General features: G+C 46.7%; 1 protein-coding gene across 6 annotated transcripts in view; it reads right to left on the bottom strand.

The window, feature by feature from the left end:
- The window catches only part of LOC108395889 (uncharacterized), a 100,680-nt gene extending 92,673 nt beyond the window's left edge, over positions 1-8,007 (bottom strand). Inside the window, exons 1-2 of one of the 6 annotated variants that reach the window (XM_073220331.1) lie at positions 7,284-7,360; positions 3,517-3,581 (exon numbers count right to left, since the gene is read on the bottom strand). Coding sequence is in view for 5 of the 6 variants with exons in the window: in XM_073220335.1 (XP_073076436.1) it covers positions 3,086-3,469; positions 7,284-7,514 (615 nt within the window). In the remaining variant the exon portion in view is untranslated. Of the gene's footprint in view, positions 1-2,997; positions 3,477-3,516; positions 3,582-7,283 lie in introns of those variants that run through there. The other 5 variants (XM_073220335.1, XM_073220336.1, XM_073220334.1 and 2 more) reach the window with 5 other exon arrangements.
- Positions 8,008-13,171: the final 5,164 nt, after the last annotated feature.

Genomic DNA, 13,171 nt, shown 5'->3' with positions numbered 1-13,171 from the left:
AATAATGTTATGAGTTCCAATTAAGGCATCTATGTTGTAATTTCCAAACAAAACATCTCCTAAGACAGGGTCACATCAGTCCCACACGCCTTTCAGCCTTTAGCAAATAAGATACTACCCTTGGCTGCATAACCCCCTCACCCATCTTAAATCATTCCCTTTTCTCATGCTACCGCCCACAAACACAGACACTGAAATTTTTACTCAACTATGAAAAAGGTTTCAAGGTAACTTGAGTAACTAACCAGAAGTCAGGCTAACATTCTTTAAATCAAAAAGGACTGTGCAACAAGAGAGCAGACACGATCCCTACCCTCCCGTGGAACTGATGGCGGGGTTCTTGTTGGCAGAGTCGAACAATGAACTTAGCAAACACCCAAGGTAGGAAAGCCAGGGAGAGGCTTTCACTGAGAGATACAGTGAGAGGACAGAGCTGTTGGCTCACGCCGGGAGGGGACAAGGGAGCCCGGAGTTGTGCATTGTCTAGGGGTTTTATAGGCAATTGAGGGTTTTTTGGTAACCGGATACACGCCTCGGGGTGTGGACTTAAGTGGTCCCTGAATATTTGAAATTAACTTCACAAAAGAAACTTACTGCTCTGATTTCTCCCTGATACACTGGCATCTTGGTCTGGGAGCATAACAAACAAGGCCGCCTGCCCAGAACCCAAGGTGGGCTGAGTTATTGTCTGTTGGCTAAAGGGTAAGTTAAGAATCTTACTTCTTAACTTCCTGGGGGTTAAAACGCAATCTTATCTATAATATGGGATCCTTCCTGCCTTTTACGATGTTCTCTGTGACTGGGATTACTTGCCATGTTCGTTGCCCAGGTTATACATTACTTGATTACGGGATGAAGGAGGAAAAGCAGCATCTGGGCAAAGTTAAAGATAAGCCGGGCCTTGTAGCAGGCTAAAGTAAACTTTACAACAGCCGCATTTAATTGACACAATGAAGACACGGGCTATGTGGAGGTATTTTCTTATCTGGGGGATATTCAAACATTCCAGGCCAAGTTACTCCTTGCTTTTTAGTTTTAACTAATCTTCACTGAAGAATGCTTATATTCCTAGTTTGATATTTTAGAGAATTAATGTGACTCTGACGTTGCTTAATTGTTTAATACAGAGCTCTGGTAGGGGGCTTTATCCAGAGGCCCTCACTCTACTCTGACTACACCCGTGGACCCTGTCTCATTCCCCACCTCTACAGATAGAGACCCTACTGCTGCAAGGGATGGGGGGCGATGACGGCTCTGGCTGCTTCGTGCTGAGAAGGGGGTGCAGTAAAGGGTGCAGGTAGGTCTCCATCAGTGGTCAGTGAGAGGGCCTCAGAAGATGGGCACTTCTATTCCTGGGTGACAGTGGTCAATCACCTCCTCTGCCAGGCATACTGGATTTCACCACTCCTTACCACCACGGCCTGCACCTTGCCTTGATTTCCCTCTTGCCTTCCCACTAAGCAAGAGTCGCCTCAGAGCTCTGGATTCAGCGGTACCTTACCAGTGTGCCTCTACTTTATGCCTTTTGGGAGTTTCATCTAGATCCTAGTTGTCTCTGCACAAGCTTTAGCAATAGTACACTCGGGATCATTCCTTGAGAATATCGGACCTTCCTGTCCGATAGGTGTGGGGAGTGTGTGCCCTCTTGCTGCCAGAGCCTCGGTCAGAGTCACAAGCCTGTTTCGCTTCCCTGGGGCTACAGGTAGGGAAATGACACAGCCCCGGGATGGCTGCCTCTAAGGAAGGGAGGTCAATACCATAGAACCATTTACATGTTGGACTCAGCTTTCAGCCTGACTACTGCACAGGACAAAACACCTGAACCAGACGGATTCACCGCTGACTTTAATCAAACATTTAGTGAAGATCTAATACTCATCCTCCTTAAACTTTTCCAAAAAGTAGAAGAGGAAGGAAAACTTCCAAACTCATTCTACGAGGCCAGCATCACCTCAATACCAATACGAGGCAAGGACACCACAAAAAAAGAAAATTACAGACCAATATCGCTGACTGACATACATGCAAAAATAATCAACGAAATATTAGCACACCAAATACAAAAATACATCAAAAAGATCATCCATCATGATCAAGTAGGATTTATTCCAGGGATGCAAGGATGGTACAGTATTAGAAAATCCATGAACATCATTCACCAACTCAGCAAAAAGGAGGAAAAAAACCACAAGATCACGCCCACAGATGCTGAAAAAACATTTGACAAAATTCAACATCCATTCATGATAAAAACTCTCAACAAAAAGGGTATACAGGGCAAGTACCTCCACATAATAAAGGCCATATATGACAAGCCCACAGAAAACATACTTAACGGCGAGAAGCTGAAAGCATTCCTCTGACATCGGGAACAAGACAGGGATGCCCACTGTCCCCACTGTTATTCAACATAGTACTGGAGGTCCTAGCCACAGGCAATCACACAAAACAAAGAAATCCAAGGCATCCAGATTGGTAAAGAACAAGTCAAACCGTCAGTATTTGCAGATGACATAATATTGTGCATAAAAAAACCCTAAAGACTCCACTCCAAAACTACTGGAACTGATATCTGAATTCAGAGGAGTTGCAGGATACACAATTAATACACAGAAACCTGTTGCTTTCCTATACACTAATGATGAACTAGCAGAAACAGAAATCAGGAAAACAATTCCATTCACAACTGCATCAACAAGAATAAAATACCTAGGAATAAACCTAACCAAGGAACTGAAAGACCTACCATACCCTGAAAACTGCAAGACACTCTTAACAGAAGTTAAGGAGGACTCTAGCAAATGGAAACTCATCCCATGCTCCAGGCTAGGAGGAATTAATATTATCAAAATGGCCATCCTGCCTAAACCAATCTATAGATTCAATGCAATCCCCATCAAAATACCACCAGCATTGTTCAACAAACAGGACACCCGTTTATGAGATAAGAAAGTGCAGCATTTCGTCAGGAATAAAAGTGAAGCATGGATCTCCTACCTTGCGGTGCTGAGCATCGGGGTCCGTGGCACTGACGAAGTTAGAGGCACACATCGAGCGAGTAAAGGAAGTAAACAGCACCCTTGCCTCACCCAGAGGCTGGGGCGGCCCGGAGAAGCAGGCTGGAAGTCAGGCAGACAGAAAGAGAGACACTCCTTGTGGATACCCAGTCGGGCTGTCGGGGTCTGATTCCAGACACGCGGGCCTTTGAGAAGCCGCTGAAGCGCATCCTCAGCCTAGACTCTCGCAGGTGCCCACGGCCTTCCTCAGTCCCTCGCATCCAGGGAGATGCCTCCGAAGGGGAATCCTGGCCTCCACTCAGGTGACTTTCCCGGCTCCCAAGGGAGACGGGGGATCCACTGAGGGAGACGCAGGGGAACCTGGCGCTCGAGACTTTGAGATCGGCAGCCGGGCTAGTCCCACTTAAGTGGCTGACGAGCGCCCGATGTTGTGGTCCATAGACGGCTTCCTTCTATAAGGACAGTGAAAGAAAAGGCAGGCTCGGATGCCTATACTCACCTCCGAAGTTATCCCGGACGAGCCCCCAAAAACGATGCAGCTTCTCACACCACAAGGGTATGGAACTAGAAATAAATCACGCAAATAAAATGAAAAAGCCCACCACCGCATGGCGGATTCACAACATGCTCCTAAACAACCAATGGATCAAAGACCGAATAAAAACAGAGATCAAGCAATATATGGAGACAAATGACAACAATAAAAATTGAACTACGTAAAATTGCTGGGACACAGACAAGGCGGTGCTAAGAGGGAAGTATATTGCAATACAGGTCTCCCTCAGGAGAGAAGAACAATCCCATATGAACAGTCTAAACTGAAAACTATCACAACAAGAAAAAGAAGAGCAAATGGGGCCCATAGTCAGCAGGTGGAGGAACACAATAAAGATTGGACCAGAAATAAATAAAACTGAGGAGAATGAAACAATACAAAGAATCGATGAAAGCAGAAGCTGATTCTTCGAGAAAATATACAAAATTGATAAACCCCTAGCCAGACTAATCAAGAAAAAAAGAGAGCCTGCACACACAAACAGAATCAGAAATGAGAAAGGAAAAATCACTACAGAAACACAAAGAATTAGGAGAGAATACCATGAAAAATTATATGCCAACACACTGGATAACCTACAAGAAATGGACAACTTTCTAGAAAAATGCAACCCTCCAAGGCTAACCCAGAAAGAACAGAAAATCTGAACAGACCAAAGACTAGGAACAAAATTGAACTGGTAATCAAAAAACTACCTAAGAAGAAAACACCTGAACCAGATGACTGCACTGCTGACTTTAATCAAACATGTACTGAAGATCTAATAGTCATCGTCCTTAAACTTTTCCAAAAAGTAGAAGAACCAGCAATACTTCCAAACTCATTCTATGAGGCCAGCATCACCTTAATACCAAAACCAGGCAAAGACACCACAAAAAAAGAAAGTTACAGAACAATATCGCTGACAAACATACATGCATAAATACTCAACAATCCACCTCTAGGAATTTACCCTAAGAATGCACCAGCCCAGTTTGAAAAAGACAGATGCACCCCTATGTCTATCGCAGCACTATTTAAAATAGCCAAGAAATGGAAGCAACCTAAGTGTCCATCAGTAGATGAATGGATAAAGAACATGTGGTACATATACACAATGGATATTATTCAGCCACAAGAAGAAAACAAATCCTACCATTTGTAACAACATGGATGGAGCTAGAGGGTATTATGCTCAGTGAAATAAGCCAGGCAGAGAAACACAAGTACCAAATGATTTCACTCATATATGCAGTATAAGAACAAAGAAATACTGAAGGAACAAGAAAGCAGCAGAATCACAGAACCCAAAAATGGACTAATAGTTACCAAAGGAAAATGGACTGGGGAGGATGGGTGGGAAGGGAGGGATAAGGGGGAAAAAGAAAGGGGGCATTACGATTAGCATGTATAATGGGGGGGGGGCTTGGGGAGGGTTGTGCAACACAGAGAAGACAACTAGTGATTCTATAGCATCTTACTATGCTGATGGACACTGACTGTAAAGGGTATGTGGGGGAGACTTGATGATGGGGGAGGTGTAGTAAACATAATGTCACTCATGTAATTGTAGATTAATCATACAAAAAATTATAACAACTGAATAATAAATAAAAATAAAAAAGATCATCTTTTAAATTTGAAGGAGGGATTAAACAATTTCCAGATAAGCAAAAGCTGAGAGAATTTAGCTTGCACCACCCGTCTCTACAGTGTATTTTGGAGGTAGTTCTATAGATGGAAGTGTTCCTAAGGTTAAATAGCTGTCATTAGAGGTAATAAAAAGGGACAGGCAAAGAGTATAGAATACCATACCTAATATATGAAGAATGAGGAGGGGAAAAAAAAAACCTTTAGATTGTGTTTGTAATAGCATACTTAAGTGAGTTAACTTAGATTCTTAGGTACTAAGGAAGGTACCCTTTACCTTTTGGTAACCACGATCCTAAAGCCTGCAATGGCGGTAAGAACATACCTATCAATAATCACCCTAAATGTAAATGGTCTGAATGCACCAATCAAAATACACAGAGTCACTGAATGTATAAAAAAACAAGACCGATGTATATACTGTTTACAGGAGATACGCTTGAAACCCAAAGACATACACAGACTAAGAGGGAAGGGATGGAAAAAGATACTTCATGCAACTAATAGGGAGAAAAAAAGTAGGTGTTGCAGTACTTGTATTGAACAAAATAGACTTTAAAACAAACAAAGTCACAAGAGACAAAGACGGACATTACATAATGATATAGGGGTCAATCCAACAAGAGGATATAACCATTATAAATATCTATGCACCCAACACAGGAGCACCTACATATGTGAAGCAAATACTAACAGAATTGAAAGGGGAAATAGAATGCAATGCATTCATTTTAGGAGACTTCAACACTCCACTCACTCCAAAGAACAGATCAACCAGACAGAAAATAAGTAAGGAGACAGAGGCATTGAACAACACAGTAGAACACATGGACGTTAGACATCTACAGAACTCTCTACTCAAAAGCAGCAGGTACACATTCTTCTCAAGTGCACACGGAACATTTTCAAGAATAGATCATATACTAGGCCACAAAAAGAGTCTCAGAAAATTCGAAAAGATTGAAATTGTACCAACCAGCTTCTCAGACCACAACAGTATGAAACTAGAAATAAATTACACAAAGACGACGAAATGGCCTACAATCACACGGAGGCTTAAGAACATGCTCCTAAATAACCAGTAGATCAATGACCAAATAAAAACAGAGATCAAGCAATATATGGAAAGAAATAACAACAATAACTCAACAACGCAAAATCTGTGGGACTCAAAAGGCAGTGGCAAGAAGGAAGTATATCGCACCACAGGCCTACCTCAGGAAAGAACAACAATCCCATATGAACAGTCTAAACTCACAATTAACCAAACTAGACAAAGAAGAAAAAGTGAGGCCCAAAGTCAGGAGAAAGAGGGACATAATAATGATTAGAGCAGAAATAAATAAAATACAGAAGAATAAAACAATAGAGAGAATCAATGAAAGCAGGAGCTGGTTCTTCGAGAAAAGAAACAAAATAGATAAAACCCAGCCAGACTTAACAAGAAAAAGAGTCTACGGACATGAACAGAATCAGAAATCACAAAGGAAAAATCACTGACACCACAGAAATATGAAGAATTATGAGAGAATACTATGAAAAATTATACGTAAACAAAGTGGAGAACCTAGAAGATGGTCAGCTTTCCAGAAAAATGCAACTTTCCACGGCTGACCCAGGAAGAAACAAAATCTGAACAGACCAACGACCAGCAAGGAAACTGAATCGGTAATCCCAAATGACAGGGACGACAGGCATCTCAGGAAAACACTTTTCATTCTGACGGCGCGTACGGGGACCTGTCCCCGCCGCCACGTCGCGGGTCCCGCCTGACCCTCTGCTCGCCCGGCCCTCGCCCTCGAGGCCGCCGCCGAAAACCTCCACACGCGGCAAGACGCCCGCCGGCCTCCCCGCCTGCGCGGCCTCCGGACCCTCCGCCTGCGGCCCCGTCCCGGGCGGCGGCGGCAGGGCGGCGGAGCGACCCCGAGCCGGGCTCAGGGAGGACCCAGCACCCGCGCCGGCCGCCCCACGACCCCGCGGCCCCGCGGGACCCGCGCCGCCCGCCGAGCCCTCGCACGAGCGCCCCCCCACCGGCTCCACCGCGCCCACAGGCGGAGGCAGGGGTCCCCGCGGCCACGTACCTTCCGGCCCACAGTGCCGTCGCTGTCGCCTTCACCCCTGAAGCGGGGCCCGCTCTGGACGCTCCGTCGCACGTCCGCGGCGGCGGGAGCCGCTTCCCGGCCGGGATCTCGGAGGCCCTGGCGAAGCCGTCGGCGGGGGACAGGCGGCCCCACGTGCTGCGGCCGATGAGCAGCTCCTGCGCGGTTGTCCCGCGGCGGCTGCTGAGACCCAAGCCAGGCCCGCGGCCACATCGTAGTTCTTGGTCGCGCCCGCAAGACGGCGCCAGGCTGAAGGCGGCAGGGCTGGACGGGCGCAGGTCCGGCCTGGTCGACGGCTCTAAGTCAGGGTCGATCGCCGCCCTCCGTCCGCCGCGGGAGAGCCGCGAAGCGGCGAGTGCGGCGCCGGGGTCCCAGCGGGCGAGGTCGGTGCCGCCGGCGCCTCCTCTCCGGGAGGAAGGCGCAGCGGAGCACAGCGCGGGTCCACAATCTAGGCGCCGCCGGGCTCGCTGCGCGGACGGGACGGAGGGCCGGAGGCGCCCGGACAAGGACAGCGGACTGGAGCACGGGATTAGCCGCGGGAGCAGCTCCTCCTGGCAGCGCTCGCGAACCTACTGACTCTTCAATATGGAGGCTGCGGCGTACGTAGCCGCTGGAGGTACGTTTCCTACGAGCGCGCCCAATGGCTACCTGCTCCGCGGAGCCGCTCCCTCGTTGACCTCGAGTTCCGTAAGTCGGGGGAGGGCCTGAGCCTGTCGTCCCACGCTCATTGGGCGGGAAGGCCTTCTGACGGACGCGGGACTGCGCGGGACGCTGCACGCTCACTCGCCGCGAGGGCTGTCAGGCGGGGACTATCATTTTGTTCAATGTACTTTATAATTTTTCTTGAGATGACCCACGTGTTATTTTTATTTACTTATTTATTGATTGTGGTGTCATCAACACACAATCACATGAGCTACAATGTGGTTACTAGATTCTCCCCATTATCGAGTCTCCCCACACACCCCATTACACTCACTGTCCATCAGCGTAGTGAGATGCTAGAGTTATTCCTTGTCTTCTCTGTGTTTACTGCCTTTCTCGTGTTCTCCCGGTACATTATGTGTGCTAATCGTAATGCCCCCTTTCCCCCTTATCCCTCCCTTCCCACCCACCTCCACAGTCCCTTTCCGTTTGGTAACTGTCAGTCTATTCTTGGGTTCTTTGAGTCTACTGCTGTTTTGTTCCTTTAGCAAGATATCTAGAAAATCTCCAGTCACTAGAAAATTAAGTAACTTAATAACACGTGAGTTATTTACAATAGCCAAGAAATGGAAGCAACCCAAGTGTCCATCAGTAGATGAATGGATAAAGAAGAGATGGTGCATATACACAAAGAATATTATTCAGCCATAGGAAGAAAACGAATCCTACAATTTGCAACAACATGGACGGAGCTAGAGGGTATTATGCTCAGGGAAATAAGCCAGGAGGAGAAAGACAAGTACCAAAAAATGATTTCACTCATCTGTGGAGCATAAGATCAAAGCAAAAACTGAAGGAACAAAACAACAACGGACTCAGAACCCAAGAATGGACTGACGGTTACCAAAGGGAAAGGGACTGGGGAGTGTGGGTGGGGAGGGAGAAGGGGAATGAGGGGCATCGGGATCAGCACACATAATGCAGGGGGGTAGGGGGGGGGGGCGGATACAACTCGGGGACGACATGTAGTGACTCTACAGCGTCTCACTACGCTGACGGACAGTGACTGTAATGGGGTTTGTGCGGAGGCTTGATAATAGGGGGAATCTAGTAACCACGTTGTTGCTCATGGGACTATGTATTAATGACACCACAATAAAATAAGTAAATAAATAAATAAAAATAACACGTGGGTCATCTCATGAAAAATTAGGAAGTACGTTGAACAAAAGGAAAGTCTCCGCCTGACAGCCCTCCCGGCCACTGAGCGTGCAGCGTCCCTCGTAAACCCGCCCCCTTATGAAGGTGGGAGTGGCCAATGGGCGTGGGTCGTCCGGCTCAGGCCCTCCCCCGACAGACGGCACTCCAGACCAATGAGGGAGCTGTTCAGAGGAGCAGGTAGCCATTGGGCGTGCACGTAGAAAACGCAGCTCCGGCGCCTGCGTAGTAGCTGCAGGCGCCGCAGCCTCCACATTGAAGAGTCAGTAGGTTCTCGAACTCCGTGAGGAGGTGCTCCCGCGGTTCATTACGTGCTCCGGTCCGCCGTCCGTGACCGGGCGCCTCCGGCCGGCCATCCGTGCCGTCCGCGCAGCAAGCCCGGAGGAGCCCAGATGGTGGACCCGCGCTGTGCTCGGCTGCGCCTTCCTCCCGGCGCGAATGCCCCGGCGGCACCGACCTCGCCCCCCGCCTCGGATCGCCGCCTCGCGCCGGCTGGGCCCCGGCGCCGCACTCGGCTTCGCGGCTCTCTCTCGCCGGGCGGAGGGCGGCGATCGGCCCGTACTTGGAGCCGCTGCCCCGGCCGGACCTGCGCTCGTCCAGCTCTGCCGCCTCCAGGCTTGCACCGTCGTACCTGCTGCGGAGCGTCCAGAGCGGGCCCCGCTTCAGGGGTGAAGGCGACAGCGACGGCTCTGCGGGCCGGAAGGTACGTGACCGCGGGGCCCGGAGGGGGCGCGTGGACCCCTGCCTCCGCCTGCGGGCGCGGCGGACCGGTGAGGGGGTGGCCGTGCGAGGGGTTCGGCGAGACGCGCGTGGCCCGCTGGGCCGTAGGACGGCAGACGCGGGTGGGGGGCTCGCGGGGTCCGTCCTGAGGCCGCGCCGCCGACCTGCCACCGACGCCCAGGCCGGGTCCGCAGGCGGAGGGGCCGGGCCGGGCCGCGCAGACGGGGAGTCCGACGGGCGTCTTGCCCTGTGCGCCGTTTTCCGTCGGCGGCCTCGGGGGCGAGGGCCGGGCAAGCCGATGGTCGGGTGGGACCTGCGGCGGGGCGGCGGGTGAGGCCGCCGGAGGCCGCCCCTCCGGGATTAACAACTGTTTCCTGAGGCTCCTGTCGTCCTTGTCATTTGGGATTACCGGTTCCGTTTCCTTGCTGGTCATTGGTCTGTTTAGATTTTCTGTTTCTTCCTGGGTCACCCTTGGAAGGTTGCATTTTCCTGAAAAGTTGATCATTTCTTCTAGGTTGTCCTGTTTGTTACTATATAACTTTTCATAGTATTCTCTATTCTTCATATTTCAGTGGTGTCAGTAGTGATTTTTCCTTTCTCATTTCTGATTCTGTTCATGTGCGTAGACTTTTTTTCTTGATAAGTCTGGCTAGGGGTTTATCTATTTTGTTTCTTTTCTCCAAGAACCAGCTCCTGTTTTCATTGATTCTGTTGTTTTATTTTCCTCAATTTTATTTTTGCTCTAAACTTTATTATGTCGCTCCTTCTACTGACTTTAGGCCTCATTTGTTCTTCTTTTTCTAGTTTAGTTAATTGTGAGTTTAGACTATTCATACGGAATTTTTCTTTCCTTAGGTAGACCTGTGTTGCAATATACTTCCCTCTTAACACCGCCTTTGCTGCGTCCCACAGATTTTGCGTTGTTGGATTATTGTTGTCATTTGTTTCCATAGATTGCTTGATCTCTCTTTATTTGGTCATTGATCCATTGGTTATTTAGGAGCATGTTGTTAAGCCTCCATGTGATTGTAGGCTTTTTCGTCATCTTTGTGTAATTTATTTCTAGTTTCATACCCTTGTTATCTGAGATGTTGGTTGGTATAATTTCAGTCTTTTTGAATTTACTGAGGCTCTTTTTGTGCCCTAGTATATGATCTATTTTTGAAAATGTTCCGTGTGCACTTGAGAACAATGAGTATCTTCCTGCTTTTGAGTGGAGAGTTCTGTAGATGTCTGTAAGGTCCATCTTTTCTAATGTGTTGTTCACTGCCTCTGTCTCCTTATTTTCTCTCTGGTGCATCTGTTCTTTGGAGTGAGTGGAGTGTTGAGGTCTCCTAAAGGAACGCATTACATTCTATTTCCCCTTTTAATTCTGTTTCTATTTGTTTCACATATGTAGGTGCTCCTGTGTTGGGTGCATAGATGTTTATAATGGTTATATCCTCTTTTTGGATTGACCCCTTTATCATTATGTAATGTCCGTCTTTGTCGCCTGTGACTTTCTTTGTTTTAAAGTCTATTTTGTCCAATACAAGTACTGCAACCCCTGCTTTTTTTCCGTTAGTTGCGTGAAATATCTTTTTCCATCCCTTCACTTTTACTCTGCATATGTGTTTGGGTTTGAAGTGAGTCTCTTGTAGGCAACATCTAGATGGGTCTTGTTTTTTTTTTATCCATTCAGTGAGTCTATGTCTTTTGATTGGTGCGTTCAGACCATTTACATTTTGGGTGATTATCTATAGGTATGTACTTATTGCCATTGCAGGCTTTAGATTCATGGTTACCAAAGGTTAAAGGGTCCCTTCCTTACTATCTAAGAAGCTAACTTACCTCACTTAAGTATGCTATTATGAGCACAATCTAAAGGTTGTTTTTTTTTCCTCCTCATTATTTATATATTAGGTATCATATTCTGTACTCTTTGTCTATCCATTGTTGTTACCTCTGGTGACAGCTATTTAACCTTAGAAACATTCCATCTATAGCACTCCCTGTAAAATATGCTGTAGAGATGGTTGGTGGGAGCTAAATTCTCTCAGCTTTTGCTTAACTGGAAATTGGGTAATCCCTCCTTCAAATTTAAATGATAATCTTTTTTTAAAATTTATTATTATTTTTTTTTTTGCAGCTGCATTACAATTTTATTATGGAAATTTTTCAAATTCTTACAAAAAGAGATAGCATTATGAATACCTGTGTATGCAATACTCAGTTTCAGAATCATCTAATATCCTGTAGGCATTCATCAGCATTCAAATATGCCCACTTGTGTCTTCATTTTGTTGTTTCCTTGAAAACGGATCCAATAAAGCCCATGCTCTGCAACTGCTTGATGTCTCTTGAGTCCTCCTCTAATTTATAGGGTCTCTCTCCATCTTCTTTTTTTTTTCTCTCTCTTTTTTTTTTTTTTGAGAGGGCATCTCTCATATTTATTGATCAAATGGTTGTTAACAATAAAATTCAGTATAGGGGGGGTCAATGCTCAATGTACAATCATTAATCCATCTCAAGCCTAATTCTCATCAGTCTCCAATCTTCTGAAGCATAACGAACAAGTTCTTACATGGTGAACGAATTCTTACATAGTGAATAAATTCTTACATGGTGAACAGTACAAGGGCATTCATCACAGAAACTTTCAGTTTTGATCACGCATTATGACCTATAAACAATCAGGTCAAATATGAATATTCGTTTGATTTTTGTACTTGATTTATATGTTGATCCCACATTTCTCCCTTTATTATTATTATTATTTTTATTTTTAATAAAATGCTGAAGTGGTAGGTAGATGCAAGATAAAGGTAGAAAACATAGTTTAGTGCTGTAAGAGGGCAAATGTAGATGATCAGATGATCAGGTGTGTGCCTATGGACTAAGTATTAATCCAGGCTAGACAAGGGCAGCAAGACATCCACGGATGCAGAAGATTTCTCTCAAAGCAGGGGGGGTGAGGATCTGAGCCTCACCTCTGTTGATCCCCAGATTCTCACCTGATGGCCCCCCTGCGACTGTGCCTGTCTTATGTTGTTCCTCCCTTGAGGAATCTTACCCGTCTCTGGCTAACCAGTCATCTTCCGGGGCCATACAGGGAATTGTAAAGTTGGTAAGTGAGAGAGAGGCCATATTGTTTGAAAAGGTTAGCTTTTTACTTCTTTGCAGATTTATGCCCTGTGGCTTCTATGCCCAGCACTTGTCTCGAGGTATCTTTACCACCTGGAGGAATTATGATACTCGGTAAATTCGATATGAGGTACGAATTCTATTTAAGGGTTGTAATTAGGAAG

The sequence above is a fragment of the Manis javanica genome, chromosome 13 (genome assembly GCF_040802235.1).
Source record: "Manis javanica isolate MJ-LG chromosome 13, MJ_LKY, whole genome shotgun sequence".
Lineage (NCBI taxonomy): Eukaryota > Metazoa > Chordata > Mammalia > Pholidota > Manidae > Manis > Manis javanica.
Note: the sequence above shows the minus strand (reverse complement) of the source record. Positions and strands in the feature narration are given on the sequence as shown.